At 37.7% G+C, this 21,953-nt stretch overlaps 1 protein-coding gene across 6 annotated transcripts in view; it reads left to right on the top strand.

Moving 5' to 3' along the window:
* Positions 1-21,953, top strand: part of LOC132267335 (ferrochelatase-2, chloroplastic) — a 55,462-nt gene that overhangs the window by 23,290 nt on the left and 10,219 nt on the right. For 4 of the 6 annotated variants that reach the window (XM_059768484.1, XM_059768486.1, XM_059768485.1 and 1 more), the window contains exons 3-6: positions 4,855-4,998; positions 16,022-16,123; positions 18,736-18,839; positions 18,943-19,069. In XM_059768484.1, coding sequence (XP_059624467.1) covers positions 4,855-4,998; positions 16,022-16,123; positions 18,736-18,839; positions 18,943-19,069 — 477 coding nt within the window. The remainder of the gene's footprint in view (positions 1-4,854; positions 4,999-16,021; positions 16,124-18,735; positions 18,840-18,942; positions 19,070-21,953) is intronic. The other 2 variants (XM_059768487.1, XM_059768489.1) reach the window with 2 other exon arrangements.

Genomic DNA, 21,953 nt, shown 5'->3' with positions numbered 1-21,953 from the left:
AGAATTTTGTGAAAGTATGATTTATTTTCAAAGAAAGAGACATCTATACTCACATAAAATTTTCTTGTTTGGGGATTATAGCACTTATATCCCTTTTGATTTGAAGCATACCCTATGAAAACACATTTTTCAGCTCGAGGATCAAGTTTGGACCGGGTATTATTGGGTATATGAACAAAAGCTGTGCAGCCAAAAATCTTTCGAGGTAAATCCGAGTATATCCTTGATAATGGAAATTTTTTTTTTGAAACATTCTAATGGCGTGGTATATTTTAAAACACATGTAAGCATTCTATTAATCAAATACGAAGCTGTCAAAATAGCTTCCTCCCAAAGATATTTTGGAACATTCATTGAAAACATTATAGCATGAGCCACTTCAAGTAAATGTTTATTTTTTCTTTCAGCAATTCTGTTTTGTTGAGAGGTATCCACACAAGTAGACTGATGATGGATACCCTTTTCTTTCAAAAAACTCCCCAAAATTTCATTAAAATACTCGGTTCCATTATCGGTGTGAAAAATGCTAATTTTTGCTTGAAACTGAGTTTCAACCATTGTGTAAAAATTCTTAAAATTTTTTTCAACCTCAGATTTTTCATTCATCAAATAAACAACATAAACGGGTATGATCATCTGTAAAAGTAACAAACCATTTTTTCCTAGAGATAGTAGTGACTCTTGAAGGTCCCCAAACATCACTATGTATTAAATAAAATGGTTTTGAAGAAGTATAAGGTTTTGGCAAATAAGTAGTACGATGACTCTTAGATAAGCAACAACTTTCGCAATAGAATGATGAACAATCCAAACCTTTAAATAAAGTAGGAAACAAAAGTTTAAGATATGGAAAGCTAGGATGTCCTAGTTTTAAATGCCAAAACATTATTTGTTCATAAACAGAGTTAGAACTAACACTACTAAGGCCCTGAGCCTTTTTATTACTGGAGAAGTCCCCATCAAAGTAGTAAAGTCCATCTATTATCTTAGCACTGCCAATCTTCTTCACCGAGCAACGATCCTGAAATTCACAGTAAGAATCACAGAAAATTACACGACAATTAGATTCTTTGGTTAGTTTACTCACAGACAAAAGGTTACAGACTAGTTTAGGGATATGGAGAACAGATTTAAGATTTATATTCTCGGATAATTTTATCAAACCTTTTCCTGCAATAGGTGAAAAAATTAGAATTGCAAAAATTACCATTTGCAATTCTAATTTTTTCAAGGCCAGAACATGGTGAGTAAGTGCTAAAAAGATTGGAAAGGCTAGTCATATGATCAGAGGCTCCAGAATCGATGATCCATGGAGTAGAATTTAAACAAGAAGAAAGGGCATTAAGTGCACTACCTGTTTGTGCAAGAAAAACACTAGGAACATGAGGAATTAAATTTCAGCTGCTTCAGAAGGTCATCCATCTGCTCCTTGCTTAAGGGACTTGTCTCAGCTTCATTGGCAGTAGGAACCGCACGCCTATTTCTGTCAGCAGGCTTGCTACTCTTCCAATTCGCTGGTTTTTCGTGAATTTTCCAACAGTTCTCCCGAATATGGCGAGGTTTGTTGCAGAAGTCGCACCAGACCTGTGGCTTCTCTTCAGGTTTTCGCTGAAAATTGACTGCTTTATTAGCAGCAGTCTTGGCAACAATAAAGGCAGAACTCTCAACAGGTTCGCTGATAGTCTTCTTCCTTAACATTATATGTCTGCGGCTCTCTTCTCTTCGAACCTCAGCAAACACCTCATTAATTGGAGGAAGTGGAGTCCTGCTAATGATCCGTCCCAGTACTTCATCAAATTCCACGTTGAGCCCAGCAAGGAATTTGTAAATGCGATGAGCCTCCACGGTCCGTTTGTAGTGATTGGCATCTTCAGTGGATTTCCATTCATAATCATTGAACAAATCCATGTCCTGCCAAAGGCGCTTCAATGAATTGAAATACTTGGTGACCGAGTCTTCTCCCTACTGAATCTCATTAAGTTTTAGAGTCAATTCGTAGATCTGAGACTGATTTCCCAAATCAGAGTACATTTGATTCACGTTGTCCTAAAGCTCCTTGGCCATGGAGTAGCACATATAGTTGGAGCTAATATCCTCGTCCATGGAGTTCACAAGCCAAGTCATCACCATTGATTTTTTTACATCCCAAGTCACGTACGTTGGGTCCTCCGATGCTGATGCCTTCTTGTCTCCCATCAGGTACCCGATCTTTCCCCGCCCTCTGATGTACATTCGAACGGACTGGGACCACCGTAAATAATTGTCACCATTAAGGCGGATATTGGTGATCTGAACCGAGTGAGAATCGGTATTGGGGGCTTGGGTTGCAAGATTGGTTGGCTGGGTTGTGACAGACGAGGTTGACATGGAGGAAACGTCAGATCAGCAAAGAAATTGTGCAGAAAAGAAAATTAGGTTTTTTTTTTTTTTTTTTCTTAGGGTGGCTCTGATACCATATAAACTTGAAAGGAAAGAAATACGGAATAAATCTTTTCTCTGTATTAGCTCACTATTCACAAGTTTACATGGGTTCTCTTTATAGGAGAGAATACATATAAAAAATCAGAAAACTAATTACAATAACTAGTTGGCCTAATTAATAATTTCCTAATTTACAGCATTTGTCCAATATTCTATTTACAGCAAATATCCTCCAAATATTATATTTACAGCTAATAATATTTGGTGGTATTACTACCAAATCTTTCCTTTTCAACAATATTTTCTAGTAAATGATGAATAATAATAATTTTAAGCATGAAATAAATGGAAATTTAACATTTATAACACTTGAGAAGAGAAAATAGAAACTAACTAGAAAAGAAAAATATAATACAAGTCAAAACAAATAGCGTGGAAAATTGGTAGAACCCTTCCCATACTCTAGGTTTTAACATTCTCAAGCAAATAATAATAATAATATGCTTTACATGTTTTAACATTCTTAAAAGAAATACAATAAACATTAGTGTTAGAGTATTATTGACAAAAAGTAGCTTGTAATACAATGCTTAGAGTTCTTACTTTTTCAAAGAATATATCACTGTTCGGTCTCTATCATTTTATTTTATATATATATATATATATAATTAAATTAACTGTTTCAAGTTTCAAAAGAGCCTTCTAAAACAATAATAAAATTATTCTTGGCATATTATAACACAAAGCAATGTGGGATAGGTAGGTAGATTGCTTGCACACCTCACTAGATGAGCCAAGGGTCGTCTCTCCTTGGCACCAAATTTTTTCTTGAAAAAAAAATGTCTTCCACAAAGCAGGCCGGTGTGGTAGCGAACCTGTCCGTTAAGACAGCAAGCTGGCTGTTTTTCAAGAGAACATGCCGGTTTGCTTGCGATATTGGGACTCACTGATTCATTAGTGTGTCTCGGTAACAACGTGGCTAGTTTGCATTGCGAACTGGCCAGTTCGAGCTGACCTGTTTGGCAAACCATGCTCAAGATCTTACCTAATTTTGAAGAGGACAGATTCAAACTGTTTAACATATTTAAACTTGTCTTGATTTGCGCAAAATATTTCAAAAGTTTGCATTCATGATGTCTTGCCCCCACCTTCTTCCTTCTATTCATGATTTAATAAATGCTCACTAAGGTCTTCTTTCCAAATATGTTGGAATATAGCTTTTGATCTTGCTTGATTTAAAAAATTAGAGTCTTTTCTTTTCACAATTGTGCTTGTCTAACCATTTTAGCCTAATGTTTGTGATTTGACAAATGATACCCCAATATGTTCCACATCAGGATGTATCTTCTTGAAAATCATTTGCCATCTAATGCAATCAGCTATGAAAGAGAGAATAAAATCTATAAGAGAAAACAGAGAGCTAGATCACGCTAGAGATTAGCTTAAACACCCACAACTCAATCCCAAAAGAAAGGGGGATGTAGAAAGCTGTTGTAGCAGGCGGATAATATCAAAAAGTTGCTGAATACAACTTGGAACAACCTTTTATAAGGCACAAGGGATGCCCTAGCAAAGATTCAATCCTAATCCTACATATATATTATAATATGAGAGCTACTATTCAGTCCAGCAGAATAAAAAACACTAAAATTGACAAAACAGCACTTACATGGTCACGACTCACATACAAAATAGAAGTAGAAGGACAAAAATATCCTAACTGGAGCTTAAGACAATCATTAAACACGAAATAAAGACAAATTTAAGACTTACATAAATGACTTAAGAGCCATAAAAAATCACACAATCTGATCAAATCATCAGCTGCCCCTATTAATGCAATCTCAGTCTAGTCTTCTTAGGACGTTCAACTGTTTGAAGAAAATCCTCTTCCACTTGCTCTGCAATGCCATCTCTCTTCTCTTTCCGGAAAGATTTGTCTTTTATAAAATAAATTAGTCGTCAAAGATGGAAGGTTTATTCTATCAGTCAAAGTTGATGGCATGATTTTGAACTTGTTTGATATGGATTTAACTCGATGCATAATTTGGCAAATCTCTATTTTGATCCCTTGGGATTTTAACCTCCCACCTTTCTTCCAAACCTAGAAAATGGAATACCGGCCAATTTGAGGATCCTTGTCTTGTCTAGCTTTTTATTACCGGAAATTAATCATATTGCCATTGATTTCAATGTACTAATATGATATTGATTGTTATGTTCCTTCTCTTATTTTACTGCATCTAATCAGTCACTAATATAAAATGACATTGGGGAATGGGGGCAAATTGATCAATTTCACACAATTACTAACATAGTACTTAGATTTAGCAATCCTTTTTCCTGGGGCAAAAATTCATGGTACCTATATATCTAAGTTTTACATGACAATCTCTAGTTGATTTTTGTGTCTGACTTTATACAACTGAATAGGATATTATTCGGCTACCAAGACTGTTTCGTTTCCTTCAAAAGCCGTTGGCACAATTTATATCTGTTCTCAGAGCACCCAAGAGCAAAGAAGGCTACGCCTCGATTGGTGGTGGTTCTCCTCTTCGACGGATAACTGATGCACAGGCATGATTGTTTATAGTAATGTGCAGTTTTTTGAGTATCTTATTTCTATTCATGTTTAATTTTAGAGCTTTGCTTTTCAATGCATAAGTTTTATGAAACATACTTTAATTTTATTGTTATGTTTACTCACCACAGTTCGACAAGAGAAAAGAATGAATATGATACTTTAAAAGGAATTACTATTTCTGTGGGCTGCAGCCTTAACCCACATGCATGACGTAGAGGGTTGTAGGTGCAGGCATTGTGACTTTATAATTATGTCCTTTGGCCATTGGGGAATCTAATTGTCACCTAAATGCAGTACGGTATGCTTAATTAGACCTAGAGAAGGGGTTAATAGGTCTTTTGTATACCTTGATAACTTTGACTGACTCAGTCCAAATTTATTAGTCCCCCTTTGCATTTTAATTTATTAGCCCCTATTTGTATTTTGGGCTGTCCCAAATTTTTTTTTTTGATAAATAAAAGTATTTTAGAGAATGTTTAAAAGGGGAACGCATTCCGAAAGCTATACAAGGGCCAAAGTCAAATATCATGTTAGCTGGAATTTTTTGTTTTATCTGCTAGAGAGGATGGGTTTCGGAGAGAGATGGAGGAGATGGATCGACGCGTGTGTTTCCTCTATCAGATTTTTTGTGTTGGTGAATGGGTCTCCATCTGGGTTTTTTGTCAGTTCTCGTGGTTTGAGGCAAGGGGATCCACTCTCCCCCTTCCTGTTCATTATTGTTAAAGAGGCTTTTAGTAGGTTGATGAGAAGGGCTATGGATTTGGGATTTATCAGGGGTTTCAGGATGGGTCTAGATTCATTCAGCAGATGGAGATCTCTCACCTGCTTTTCGCGGATGACACTCTAGTTTTCTGTGAGGCAGATGTGTCCCAACTCAGATATTTGAGATGTGTCCTGGTTTGCTTTCGAGCAGTCTCAGGTTTGAAAGTTAATGTGGGTAAGAGTGTGCTTGTTCCTGTGGGGGAGGTTCAGGAGGTGGCTTCTCTTGTGGCGGTTTTAGGGTGGGGGACGAGCTCCTTCCCTCTTTCTTACTTGGGCTTGCCGTTGGGAGATTCGTCAAGGAGGGTGGGAAGCTGGGACCCGGTGATAGAGCAATTTGAGAGAAGGTTGGCTGGGTGGAAATAGCAATATCTTTCGAAGGGAGGGAAAGTTACTTTGGTGAAGAGGACATTGTCTAGTCTTCCAACTTATTTTCCTTCGCTTTTCTAGATCCCCTCTGTTCAAAATCATACGAGAGAGAGAGAGAGAGAGAACAGACATATATCTTGTATATTCAACTCACTCAACCCTAATAAGCCTATGTAGGCTTATATAAAGTGTACAAGATTTACTTAATAACACAAGGGCCTTACCAACTATATGTAATTACATAATGACCCAACATATATATATATATATATATATATATATATAACATTCTAACACTCTCCCTTAAGTTGGAGAATATATATCAAATAATTCTAGCTTAGAACAGATAGTGCTTAACCGGTTATGACCCAATGCTTTGGTAAACATATAAGTTAATTGATCTTTAGACTTTACGAATGGAGTAGAGATGCTCCCACGTAATATTTTTTCTTGAATGAAGTGACAATCAACTTCAATATGTTTGGTCCTCTCATGAAACAGAGGATTTGATGCAATGTGGACTGTTGCTTGATTATCACGGAACAATGGAGTAGGAGCTTCAACTGTTAACCCAAGTTCTTTTAGAAAATATTGTATCCATGTGAACTCACTAGTGGTATGGGCCATTGCCCTATACTCAGCTTCAGCACTAGATCGAGCTACCACCGTTTGCTTTTTACTTCGCCATGTAACAAGATTTCCTCCTACAAATGTGCAGTAGCCTATAGTAGATCTCCTATCTGAAGGAGAACCAGCCCAGTCGGCATCTGTAAAACCTTCCACCCTGAGATGACCATTTGATTTATATAGTAACCTAAAACCTGGAGCTTGCTTGAGATATCGGATAATCCAAAGAGCAGCAATCCAATGTGGCATTCTAGGGGCTCCCATGAACTGACTTAAAATACTAACTGCATATGAAATATCAGGTTGAGTGATAGTGAGATAAATTAATTTCCCAACAAGGCGACGAAATCTGCCCGGGTCATTAAATAGGTCACCCTCATCAGACACAAGTTTTGTATTTGAATCCATAGGAGCATCAATTGGACAACCACTCAACATACCTGTTTCTTCTAATGAGTTCAACGCATATTTTCGTTGAGATAAACTTATACCCTTCTTGGATCTAGCAACTTCAATACCCAAGAAATACCTATGTTTACCCAAGTCTTTAGCGTGGAATCGATATTGCAGAAACAACTTCAACTTAGCAATGCCTTCAGAATCATCATCTGTGATCACAATATCATCTACATATACCACAAGAAATATGAAGCCAGCTTTAGTGCGTTGGTGAAATACCGAATGGTCGGTCTGACATTTGTTAAGACCAAATGTTAACGCCGCCTTAGAGAATTTTCTAAACCAATCCCGTGGAGATTGTTTCAATCCATACAGGGCCTTTTTAAGGCGACAAACAGTGTGAAGATACTCCTCCTGAGCAACAAACCCAGGTGGTTGCTCCATATAAACCTCTTCTGCTAAGTCACCATGCAAAAAAGCATTTTTAACGTCTAATTGAAACAGAGGCCAATGTCTATTAGCAGCAAGAGAAATCAAAACACGAATAGAAGAAATCTTAGCAATGGGGGTAAACGTCTCATCATAGTCAATACCAAAAGTCTGTGTATAACCTTTGGCAACAAGACGTGCTTTTAAACGCTCAACGGACCCATCTGGAAGATACTTCACAGTATATACCCAGTGACAACCAACAGGTTTGGCACCTGAAGGTAATGGAACAAGATTCCACGTGCCATTCTGATGCAAAGCATCCATTTCATCTTGCATGGCTTTCCGCCAGCCCGAATCAGACAAGCATCCTGCACAGTCTTAGGAACAAATGTAGTAGACAATTGAGAGGAAAAACATGAGAAGGATGGCGATAAGGAATTATTAGAGACATAATGAGCAATAGGATGATTAGTGACACATGAGCGAGTACCTTTACGAAGTGCAATAGGCAAGGAATCAGACACAGTAGATGTTGTTGGATCCAAAGACTCTGAAGACAATGGAGTAGGCACGACAACAGATGGCTTTGGTCTTCGAGTGTACACCTGTAACGGGGCAGGCGAAGGATATCTAGGTTGAAGAGAAAGTGAGGGAAGAGGAATCGCAGGAAGAGGCGACTCAGGAGTGATATCAAGAAGTGAATCATTATCTAAAAAATATGGGATGGACTCACAAAAGGTTACATCCGCGCTAATGAGGTACCATTGAGAAACAGGACTATAGCAGCGATAACCTTTATGAGAACAAGAGTATCCAAGAAATACACACTATGTAGCGCTGGGGTCTAGTTTATCAAAACCAGGACCAAGATTGTGGACATAGCATACACATCCAAAAACTCTAGGAGGAAGAGAAAAAAAGGGAGAATTAGGCAATAAAATAGAATATGGAGATTTGCAAATCTAATACAGATGACGGCATACGGTTAATAAGATGACAGGCAGTAAGAACAGCATCAGCCTAAAACCGTTTAGGCATACGCATATGAAAGAGGTGTCGATTCTTACGTTCTGCAACTCCATTTTGTTGAAGAGTATAAACACATGAATTTTGATGAATAATTCCTTTATCACTAAGATATGTATCAAAGGGGGTTGAAGAATATTCCTTAGCATTATCAGAACGTAGAATACGAATTGGGCATCCAAACTGAGTTTTGATTTCTTTTTGAAATTTTTGAAAAATTAAAAATAACTCAGAATGATCTTTCATTAGAAACTACCAAGTCAGGCGAGAATAATCATCCACAAATGTCACAAAATAATGAAATTTATTTTTTTAAAATGCTTTATTGGACCCCATACATCGGAATGAACCAAATGAAAAGGACTAGAGACATGATTATTAATCCTAGACTTGAAAGACACGCGATGGTGCTTACTAAGTTGACAAACTTCACATGACAAGAATTTCAAATGACTAAGACTAGGAACTTGATGCTGCAAAACTTGAAGTGACGGGTGACCAAGACGACAGTGCCACTGGAATAGAGACAAAGAAGACTGAAGAGCCATAGGATAAGGTGCCAAATCAAAGAAAAATAAGCCACCAGCTTCATATCCCGTACCAATCTTCTTCTTCGTCTTGAGATCCTGAAACACACAAGAATTAGGATAAAATGTAACAGAGCACTGAAGAGATTTAGTAAGCTTACTGATAGACATTAAATTAAGGGGAAACTGAGGAACATATAAGACAGATGAGAGAGACAAGGAATCACTAAGTTAAGTTGTCCCCAAACTTGAAACCTTAGTGGATGAACAATTAGCCAGAGTAACACTTTGAGGAGGAGGTACAGAATTAAAATCAGACAGGAGAGAAGAACATCCAGTCATATGATCGGATGCTCCAGTGTCTTATGATTTAAGGACTATGAGTGGAAGACAATAGACAGGTGTGTGCAGTACTTGACTGGGCAAAGGTAGCCATGGAAGATGAATTAGATGTTTGCTTATAAGACAAAAACTGAGTATACTCATCACGTGGAACAGGGACCGTATTTGATTCAGCTATGTTGTGAGATCCAGAAGCAACATCCTTCGGAGAGGAGGAAACTTGATTTGCATAACTAGATGGTTTGCCATGAAGGTCCCAACAATAATTCACAGTATGATTAGAAAGGCCACAATGAGTACATTTTTGTGATTCCCTGCCACAGCCACGTCCTCCCTGTGAATCACGACCGCCACGTGTGGAGCGTCCCCCACGACCTCCACGGTAAGCAGTATTTTCACCCTTTGAAACTATCAATGCTGAATGCTCACCACTCTGCTGAGTATTCAAAGTTGAGGTATCACTTACAAGTGTAGTGCGCTGAAGTCGAGAAAACACATCAATAAGAGATGGAAGTGTGGGACTGCCCATAATCTATGAACGAAAAGACTCATAAGCTGATGACAAAGAAGTAAGAAAACAGACAACATTAAAGTCCTCACGTTGTTGTTGCATACTTCGAACATCAGCAGTAATCAGCTGATACATATTCAGCTCCTCACAGACTCCCATAACTTTGGAATAATACTCTTCTATACTGTGATTACCTTGTTCAAGATTGAAATACTGCTAACAGAGCTCATAAACATGAGTGATATTACCTGTCCCAGAATACAGTTGTTGCAATCTGTTCCATATCTCCTTGGCAGTATCCAAATAAAGTAAAGTTGAACTGATTTGAGGTTCAATACTGTTTATCATCACAGAGATGATCTGAGCATCTTCCTTTTTCCATGCATTAAAAGAAGCATCAGTTTCCTTGAGTTTCTCTTTAGTCAGATGAGTACCAAGGCCTCTACCTTTAAGAAAAATTTTAACAGATTTAGCCCACAGTATGTAATTCTTCCCATTGAGTTTAACTAAAGTCATGGGAGAATGAAGACCAGATGTGGGAGAAAACAAATCGGAACTGGACGCCATGTTGAACCCAGCAAAATTGAGAAGAAGAAAAGAAAAAAAAAAAAAAAAAAAAAAAACTGAATTTGTATTTTGGCCGAACCTGGCGAACGGGCCGAATCTGGTCAAACGGGCCGGAGTTGGGCAAACGGGCCGGATCTAGGCTATCCCAGGTTTAGTAAACCAAGGTTGGAATAGCATAACCGTGTAGCCAAACACGGGCCTTCTTCTTCACACCTTCACAAACGCCGATGAACAACGCAACGGAGGCAACGACAACCCAATCACAAGCAACGACCGAATCAATAAGCAGCGACCGCTGCAACTTCCGACCAAAAAACGCGAATCGATGAACCTCACCTCTGCAAATCGAGACGGCAGATGTCGGCGAGCTCGCTGACAACCAAAGAGGAGCTGCCGGCGACGACGAACAAGCTTCAGATCTGACGACGACGAACGGGGCTACAAATATGACGACGGTGAACGAGGAGTTGCCAGCAGAGACACCAACACCACAATCGCGATTCCGATCTTATACAAGAGCAACCCAATTACAGACTCTCACACCCATGATCGTGTAGCTCTGATACCATGTTCAAAATCATATGAGAAAGAGAGAGAGAACAGACATATATCTTGTATATTCAACTCACTCAACCCTAATAAGCCTATGTAGGCTTATATAAAGTGTACAAGATTTACTTAATAACACAAGGGCCCTACCAACTGTATGTAATTACATAATGACCCAACATATATATATATATATATATAACATTCTAACACCCTTCTTTATTTTTGGAAGACTTAAGATGCTTCAGCAGAGCTTCCTTTAGGGCGGCCGGGGGAGGAGTTTAAATTTCATCTTGTCCGATGGGATCAAGTTTGTAGGCCTTTTCAGTTGGGCGGTCTTGGGATAAGGAGGTTGGCCCCCTTCAACAGAGCGCTCCTAGGCAAGTGGTTATGGAGATTCAGTTGCGAAAGACATAGGTTATGGAGGAAGGTTATTTCGTGTCGCTTTGGGGAGGAGAGAGGGGGATGATCATGTAGGCCGGTCAAATCTGGGTGTGGAAATTCATTCGGAAGGGATGGGACGAGTGTTCTAAGCATATTAGATTCAGAGTTTAGAAGGGAAGTGATTTTGGGAGGATACTTGGTACTTGGATCGCCCATTGACTTGTTTGTTCCCAAGGTTGTTCAGGATTGATGTTGATAGACATGCTTTGGTAGCTGATTGTTATCGACTCGATAGCGGTAGGTTGTCTTGGGATGTGCGATTCCGGCGATTCCGGGATTGGGAGTTGGACGACTGGCTTGCTAGACCTTTTGTATAGACAGGAGGTGGATGGTACTGGTTTGGATTCCTTGACTTGGGTGTTGTTTGGGGCAGCGAAAGTATGCGAACACAAAGATAAGATATACATGGTTTACCCAAATTCAGGGTTACATCCATGGATGAGAAGAGATTTCACTATGATTCGTAGAGATATTACAACAATAGAGTTCTAACACCCCATACATGCCTTTTCACCATGTGCCACTTCACGAGCCTATTCCCTTGCTATCAGTGTCGCCGGTGTTTTCCTGCTCTATTAATCCATATACTACCTCTATCCATCAACTCTCTCATGAGATTACATCTCTCATTCTCATAAGTCTCAACCAGAGCCTATGTATCTATTTATGGAGTTCCAAGCCCAATTACTTGTTAAACAAGGATTTCAATTTCTTAGAGGCCAAGACTTGTTAAACAAAAAATTACCAAACAGAATACAATTCTAAAATAGAAACATAATTAGAATAGGAATTTGAGATACAAATTCCAACAGGTGTCTTCTTTGCAGGGTACTTTTCAAGTCCGTTACTTTTTTCCTTGCCTCTCCGGGTTTCTCGGTTCCTATTTCCCGTGGAAAACGGTTTGGCATTTGAAGGCTCCTCTTAGGGTGGCTTTTTTTTGTTTGGACTGCAGCTTGGGGCAAGTTTTTGACTCTGGACAATTTGAGAAAGAGAAGACAAATCATAATCAACTAGTGTTGTTTGTGTAAGAATGTTGGAGAGTCTGTGGATCACATTCTTTTGCATTGTCCCTTGGCTCAGGAATACTGGAGTCTTATTTTTGGTCTGTTTGGCGTCCAATGGGTTATGCCCCGGACTTCAAGGGATTTGATTGACATGTGGAGGGGCCACAGGGTGGGGGTTCATGCTCGTGACTCTTGGAGGGCGACCCCCCTTTGTGTTTGGTGGAGTCTTTGGAAAGAGCAAAATAGAAGATCTTTTGATGGGGAGGGGAGGAATCCTCCACTGGGGCGTTGAAATTTTCTATTATTTGTTCTCGTTCTCGTTTTAGTTGGGTGATGAATCGTGGACTTTTTAGGTTCTTTGGGTCCATAGGGCGGCTCCCGGAAATGACCGATGCAAAATCCGACCCCCTGACGGCCAAAAAGGCGTAAATGAATTTGAAATGGAAATTTTGAAAACCAAAACAAAAAAGATTCCAAATGAGAAAATACGAACAACGGAAGAAACGGCGTTAAAAACTGAGTCCCGAGCAGAGAGTTATGCCTAAAACAAGTTCCCTTTTTGCTTTCGGTATTTGTATAGCTCTTGTGACACATTCCCCTTTAGAACGCTTTCTAATACAGTTTTACTTATAAAAAAATAATAATAATTACGGTAACTAAGTAAAGGGTAAGTCAGCTAATCTAATCCCATAATTACAACAACTAAATTTAAGTCAAGTTAATGCTAGCTATTAGTCCTAATTGTAAGGCATAATTTTTGTCACTATTTACGTCTCCCCGCAAATTGATGCTGGTTCTGATCAAGCAACAATTTGGTTGTAAGAAATTCATGATGTGGATGAGGTAAGGCTTTTGTGAATAAATATCTGCGAGCTGGTTGTCAGAGGAAACATGAGAAAGCTGTATTGAACCTGTGAGAACATGGTTTCGAATAATATGGCAGTCAACTTCTATATGCTTGGTCCTTTCAAGAAACACAAGATTATTAGCAATCTGTATAGCATTAGTGTTGTCAGCATTAAGTGGAGTAGGACCAAGAATTGGAATTCCGAGTTCCAGAAGTAGTCTATGATGCGATATCACCTAGCTACTAGCATATGACATAGACCTGTATTTAGCTTAGCTGAGGATTTAAAAACCGTTGGCTGCTTTTTGCACTTCCAAGAGATTAGAGATGACCCGAAAAACATACATCAACCAGTTGTAGAATGTTGTGTATCTTGGCAGCCAGCCCAATCAACATCAACATAACGCTGCCCCCTGCAACCCCCAGCCAACTCACCGCGGAGTTGGAGTGGTATGTGTGGATGTGATTAACACTACTTCGTTGCAAACAAATCCCATCTTGGAATCTCTTCAAAACCCTTCACACCCACTAGGGTTTACACAAACTTGCCCTAGGGTTTCAACTACAAAGAGCTTTACAAATCATGCTCTGATACGATGTTGACTTTAAGATATAATCAAATCGAAAGTAAGTGATAAAGAAGAAGAAAACAGATGAGAGAAAAAGAGAGAGATGGGGAAAGAGAGAAAGAATGAAAGAATGCTTTCATCCTTCCACCACATTCTATTTATAATAACAAGTTTCAGAAATTTTACATAAACCCCAACATTATATAAGTAATAACAAATAAGCCCCTGACAACAGCAAACACCACTTGGTACTTACTAGGACCAACACTCAGCACATTGCAAATGCTAAGGGAATACCCCAAAATAGGGGTCCGAATATGGGAAGAGATCTTCCCTAAACTGTTGCACACACCAGGCGACTGCCTTTGGGTTTCTATAGCTAGGCAGTCGCAGCAAGAGGGAAAAAAAAAGGAGAGAAGGGGAGAGAGGTTTGTGATCTAGGGTTGGTCGCAACTTAGGAGCAGAAAAAAAATTGACGCAAAGAGAAAGAGGAGAGGAGAGAAATTAGGCTCTGATGCCAAAAATCAAAATATGTATAACGACTCCTAATGAGACTAGCCACTCTTTATATATATACAAAAGGAGTACGTTAAACCGTAACATAAGGAAAGAAAAATAAGGAAACATCAAGCCTTAAAATAAGTAAAGAAAAATAAAGTCAGATTTTCAACAGATCGAACCCTACTGGTGGTTCATCGATCGAAGGCTGCAGTGGATCCATCGATCGAGGCTCTTCATGGCTCAGATTGAAGTTACAAAAAATTGCATGCATGTTATCTAAAACAATTTGTATGCAATCAATTCCCTGGTGTCGGTGCATAGATAGCATTTAAGTACGTATAGATACCTTTAAAACTTATATGCATTACTTTAAAAAAAAAATTCTTAATACACAAGTTAAGAAAACTTTGAAACTTGTATGCATGATTTTCTGAACTTTTCTTCACATTTAAGTAAGTTTAAAAACTTTGAAACTTGATAAGATATATACGTTTAAGTTTTGAAATCACGTTTTAATTCAAACCATGCCCAGAATAAACTAACCTAGGGTCATTCTAGGCCATTACCTGTTAGTCTAGCCAAGTGATTGAATATTTATTGCCGTTGCATCCTCGTGTCTGTTTTTTTGTAGCTGAAGTTCACTGTCAACTCAATGACACCATGACACAATTATATTCACGTTTTGATGAGGATTATGCCAACATGTGGCTCTATTTCCTAACATCAATAATGTTGTTATGTGTTGATTAATGGACATTGTAATTCTAACTTATTTCCTTTTCAAGAACTTGACCATTTTAACTAATTTTTTTTCAAGCACACTTCAAAGTCTCATATTTATCAATGGGATCAGAATTAGTGAATTCAATTTTCTTCATGGCTGATGGTTAGTAATATTTCTCTATGATAAACAAAATATACCCATTTAAAATATTTTGCCCTTTAAAAGATTGATGCTTGATAATTTGAGAAGGAGAAGACAGGTTGCTGTGAACTGGTGCTGTATGTGCAAGCGGGATGGGGAGTCAGTTGATCACGTTTTATTGCATTGTCCCGTGGCTCTAGACTGTTGGAGTCTTATTTTCGGCCTGTTCAGTGTTCAGTGGGTTATGCCTAGGTCTGCGCGAGGTTTGGTTGATGCATGGAGAAGTTTCTATGTGGGGCCCTCACACCCGAGATCTTTGGAGAGTGGCACCCCCTCTTGTATTTGGTGGTTTAGTTGGAAGTTGTGGAATAGGAGATCCTTTGACGGAGAGTATTCTTCCTTTGGGGCTTTAAAGTATCCTATTGTTTGCTCTATTTTTTGTTGGGTGATGGGAAGAAATTGTAAATTTTTAGAGGTAGTTGATTTTTTGAGCTCGTTAGCTGTTAGGGCCTTTTGTCCGTTTCCCTCGTGTAGTTCCTTGGGATGCGCTCCTCTTTTGAGCGCTTTTTATACATTTTTACTTATAAAAAATAAAAAAATCTGCCCTTAAAAATGCTCTATGTGGTGACTCTTTTTATATTTCACTTTTACTCATTGATTATTAATATCCTTGTTCAGGCTGAAGAGTTGCGGAAGGCCCTTTGTGATAAGAATGTCCCAGCAAAGGTGTATGTTGGCATGCGTTATTGGCATCCATTCACTGAAGAAGCTATTGAACAGGTACCTGGATATTTACAACACAAATCATTTAACGTATAACAATTAAGGCACCAACATCGGTGGAGTTTGTTTACCCTTCATCCTTTTCCTGGATTGTTAAAAGAAACTTACATAACTAATCGGTGACGCATTAAGCTATTGACTTATTAGAGGGAACGGGATGTTTATGATCAAAATGGTGAAAAATATTTTCATTCTTTTACTTGTCCCTACTTATGGTGCTGCCTTTCCACCAAGTAATGTAAAATACCAATTCAGTACCATCTTGTATTAGCTCTTTATGTCACGAAGCTTGTCATTTGCATTTTATCATTTTCCTGGCAGATTTTCAATCACTTGGTTTGAGAATCATAGTCAAAGAAGCGCTGGCTGAATCAGCTTTATTGGAAGATTTTAAGTGTTTATTATAAAGTTTGACAATTTTGAGTGTTGAGCTGATTTTTTCACAGAACTTGATAATTTTCGAGTTGAATGGTACTCAGGCTAATTAGAGTTGAAGTAAATTAAGAATTACTAAAGCTCTATGACCCCATCAATGTTGAATTGAGTTGTTTTAGGATAATCTTCACAACCTTCTAATTTAGGAAAACAGAAATATTTTTAATGGTTAGGTATACTTAATATTGTCTCTCTGTTTCTTTGCGTGTGTGTGTACTAGACTATTTTATTCTTTAGATCTTGTTTGGTCAATAGCACTTATGTTGGCAAATTTCATAGATCAAAACTTGAGTTTGTACTTTTGTTTCAATATCTAACTTAGTTTAGAAATTTGATGAAAGTTAGTTATAGTTAGTTACCTCCCAAGGTGGAATATGGAATTTATTCCACTTTCAAGGGCCTTTTTTGATAATCTTCATCAAGTTGAAAAGGTAATTTCACATTTTGATGCACTGGCCAATTAGGGTTCTTGTGATGTTGTGGACCAATTTTTGTTTTGGTCAACACGTCCCCATTTTGACCTGAAAAACTGGCCCTGGGAAAAAAAAAACTGAACTGTTTTTCTCTTGCAGGTCTTGGACCCTGTTTAGGACACTCTCGTAGCCTAGTATATAAGGGTGTTTAGTTTTTGGAGTGGGATATGAGAGAACACTGAAAACTGCAGGAAAGAGTGTGTGGGGGAGAGAGAGAGAGAGAGAGCGCTAGGGTTTGGGGGCTGAAATTTGTAATCTCCTTATTTTCGCATATTGTAATCTTTTGACAAATCTTCGCTGTGAACTAGTGGTAGGCAAAACCACATAAATCTTTGTTTTCTTTGTGTGGTGTGTTTATTTTTCTGCTTGATTCTTGATTTGTTCTTGTAAATCTTTGTATTCTTTGTGTGTGGTGTGTTTATTTTTCTGCTTGATTCTTGATTTGTTCTTGGTTCACCGTGTTTGTCGTAGCAGTTCATGTATTGCATATTTAGGGTTTCTAAATGTTAATTATTTAAAGAAAATGTTTTATTTATGCCTGAATATAGTTTGGAAATTTCTATATTGAAATATTTTCTTAAGTTAAAACCTGCAGAAGGGTTTTATTGATCGAGGCATCAATCAAAGGCTTCTGGAGTGATGTTAATTCATTCATTGAGCTGTCCGGGAAGGCAATTTCCAACTTTGTTTTAAACTCTCAAAAAATCTTATTCTCTTACTACTACTACTACGTTGCCTATCTATATCAAAAGTTTGGGCAGACCTAAACAAAACAACATACCTCTCATACACAAAGAGAATACATGATTGAGTGCTGAATGAAACAACATACCTCTCATACACACACAGAATATGGTGCGGTGATTGACCGCACAAGAGGACCACCCACCTCTCTCCTCTCCATAGCCCATGACGATCGCCACCGAATCTCCACTAATACTTACCTAGGAGAGCCCTTTCAATCAACCTCCTAACGCCCAAACCACCCAACTGAATAGGCCTACACACATGCAGAGATGTCATTGTAACTCCTAAAGTCCTTGTAACCTCCATGAATGCAAGTCAGAATTAGTAGAAAATAAAGATAATGTTGGTCAGGGTTTGAGAAATAGACGTATTGATTGGGTGTTTTATATTATTGGTCTGAAGAGGTAGCGTTGCTATTTTATAGCCTATTTGGGCTGATGTTGAAATTTGAAATAAAAACCGATGACATGAATAGGCCTATATATCTATGAGTAAATAGAATATATAAACAGTTGAAAATGATCAAAACATATGGGTAATGGCTGAACGTCTCTCTCTTATAAATCCTAGTAGTCACTCGTAACTGACAGACTTTCTAACAGTCCAAAAATGAAAAACATGTGATTGAAATGGCTCTCACACGTGTGCGCGCCACTCCATGCCTGACTATACAGTGCATGCACGACACAACACGGGCAAGTGCATGTATCCCGAAGTGCTAAAACTTGGATTGGTCAATTAAGGAGCCCAATGGTAATGGTATATAAACTCTGTGTGGTTCTTTACAAAATCAAGATTACTCATATATCTATGGGCCTATTCACGTCAAAACTGTTTTTGTTCATTTTGAGTCTTCTGGCTTAGATACTTGTCAAACTCACAAGATTAGTATACAGTGCAAAAATTGTGGATTTCCTAATAGTTGCATTTTTCATTGATTTTATTTTTTTATAGATAAAAAGAGATGGAATTACAAAGCTTGTTGTGCTCCCTCTATATCCCCAGTTTTCAATATCTACTAGTGGTTCAAGCCTGCGACTGTTGGAGAGTATATTCCGGTGATGATTGGACCTATGCTACTTTTACATTGTGGTGTTCCAATATTACTATACAATGTTAATTAATTTGGTCATTTGGTGAATTTTCTAATTGGATATTTAGGGAGGACGAATACTTAGTTAACATGCAGCATACAGTTATACCTTCCTGGTATCAGCGTGAAGGATACATCAAGGCCATGGCAAATTTGATTGAGAAGGAGCTAAAATTTTTTGACAGCCCTGGAAAGGTAGCACATTTTCTTATGCAACTATGTATTCGTAATCAGTTAAATTATTTTGTAAACCTCTTACCAAAACTCCATATAAATTTGGTTTTCAGAGTCTAAAAATAAGTTTCGCTTTTGACATGTGGCTAACACTTTTGGACACTCTTGGATACATCTAACATAATTGGAACATTGTAATTCAACTTTTTCTTAGGTATAGTAAAAGTAATTTTTAAATAATAATCATATAGTTTTTTTTATTTTTTTATTTGTATTAATTATTAAAAATTCTAATTTTTTAAAAATAAGTAGGATATTGATGAAATTGGTTCTTCTATAAAATTTTCTTCTTTCTTTGATCAATACAATGTGACAAGGATGATGACAGTTTCAAGAAGCATACACACACTTATAAGTACTCAATGCATTTACAAGGAAAACCCTCTTAATATGGAAAAACCTTGGTTCTTGGCCTCAGCCAATAAAGTCTCCACTAGTTGTATGCAAGTAGTTACGCACTCTGCTGTCTCACTCTCTGCATACACTCTTGTACAAGATGAAACACTAGCTTTCACAGTCTCTACACACACACTAGCACCACTAAGTGCACTCTGCACTCTCCCTGCCCTAAGCAATCATGCTTGGACCCTGCAAACTCTCACAGCTCACCAAATACATATAAAAAGATGTATTACAACAATACTTAAGCTATTACACAATATTAGAGTGATACACAAGCTCAAAGTATCAACCACAACAATTGTTCTTCATTCTGCAGCAGTTCGGGTTTGAAGGGTAAATATGGAATTTCATGTACGTTCAAGCTCATAGATGAATTTCACAACCTTATATCTTCAATACAAACATGCTCAAATGATAATCATGATGAGTATAACATGTATAAACAATTACAACACTGATATAGGCTCAGTTCTGCATAACCTTCAAGAACTAGGGTTTCACAAGGTCAAGCTCTGTGTTGATCTTATTTCTTTGCAAACCTCAACTTCAACAGCCTTGATTCAACAATGGAATCTTGCTCTGATGATAATAATGCAACTCATAGCAAAATATTGTGATAATAAGTTCAAGCTAAACCAGTAAAAGAGGCTAAAACACAGGTCTGAGACATCAAAATCAAATACAGCTATAAGATGGTCACACACGTACCTTCTGCAGATGTAAAATGGTAAGTTACACTTGCCTCAACCTTGTCTCAGCACCCCAACATGCTCATACCAAACTCAGACCTCCAAACCAGCTTCTGCACCAGCAAAATCACAGCAACAGGCCTTTATTTGGTATTCTACTCGTGTTTACTCTGAGTGTATTTCTGAGCTCAAATCAAGCTTTGATCATTATAAACAATCTCAGAAATCTATGTTCATATTCAGCTCTTTGGTCTCACATAATGTACCTTACCTTGGGGTTTTTCAAGAAGGCTTAAACCCTAAACAATGCTATAGTAGCCCTTGAATATAAATCCTATCTCAAAGAGGAAATATATCTGGCGACACCATTATCCAATCATTGGCCACGGAATAATATGTAATGTCCTCTGTGAATGGACCATAATACCCGTCACCTTTACAGCATTTGTCTTTTTGCAAGCAAGCTAATTGACAGCTTGTGTATGTATATGTATATGTATATGAATATGAATATATATCAAATTTAATCACTAAGCAATGAATAACAACTTGCATTTCCTCACACTAAGACCACAGGACACGTGTCACAAGAATGCTCAGCTATTTTGTATTGACCAAAATGATGCTCTTGTAGTGACATTTGTCAATATATATTGTCTTCTGTAGCTGTGACTGTGAACACTCGATCAAACTGAGAATAAGAGCAATTCAATACAATGTACTATTATACACAAGTGTATATGATATAATACATGTGTGGAAAAACTTAATTGTCCCTGAAATTCTCTGTAGCCAAAAATCAACATATATGCTAGGGCCTGTAACCCTAATTGGCCTGCACAGTGAGCCTTCAACACAATGTACCTTTCTTAGACCATTTGAAAAGTCTTCTTATCAATGTGGAATGACCAAGCTGTCCCTGAAGATCACTATTATGCAGTGTGCATGCCAGAATCACTTAAGACTCAATGTAGTGAACCTGTGACAGTCTTTTTGACATTTAAAGGGCAAACCCTAAATCAAAGGTGGGACCTACAGATATCATGAGTGTTTGGGTCAAAGATGGATAATGTATCATAGTTATGTTGTGTATATTCATTATTTGATACACAAAACAAATTTCCACATTTTCTTATCCTTGATGCATGTCGTCTAGGTGTCAAAATCACGATGACGCTAATAATCTATGCAGCGTGACTCATTGCTTAGTCAGACACAAATCACTCCACTTTCATATTGCTTTTTTTTTAAAACAGAATACTGATTTCTTCGTTATTTGTAATGAAATTCCTGATTCTTAGTTGTTTGAATCCATCTTGATTACTGTTTTGATTATAAAATTTGAACTACTGATCTCTAATCCAACATGTGCCTGGCGTCACATGATATAGTTAAAATTGAAGTGAAATTTTCTGGCACGTTTTAAACAAAATAAGGCCATAGGATGCAGGTGTGTGCCCACACGTTATTTTTGAAGCATGCTAATTTTTGCTTCAAATAATATATTTTTTTTCTAATGGATTTTGAATTTATAATTTCTAAATGACTGGAATTTAAATTTATGATTTCTAAACGGATGCTTAAAAGTTAAAACACTTCTCTTTTTCAATATGGTTCTATATGTTATCCACGGTCAAGTCACAGTCAAGGCACTGATTTCTCTAATATTGTAGGAGTTGAGGCTCAAAATGACGCATGCACCTGAGTGAAATAAGGTGCTTGTGTTAAACTGTACTTCTAGTTACATGCACTTA

Source organism: Cornus florida, unplaced genomic scaffold (genome assembly GCF_030987335.1).
Source record: "Cornus florida cultivar Cherokee Brave unplaced genomic scaffold, ASM3098733v1 CherokeeBrave_3.0.0_Hap2_Chr07, whole genome shotgun sequence".
In the NCBI taxonomy this organism is placed as follows: Eukaryota; Viridiplantae; Streptophyta; class Magnoliopsida; order Cornales; family Cornaceae; genus Cornus; species Cornus florida.
The sequence above is the reverse complement of the archived record's forward strand: the minus strand, read 5'-3'. Positions and strand labels throughout refer to the sequence as shown.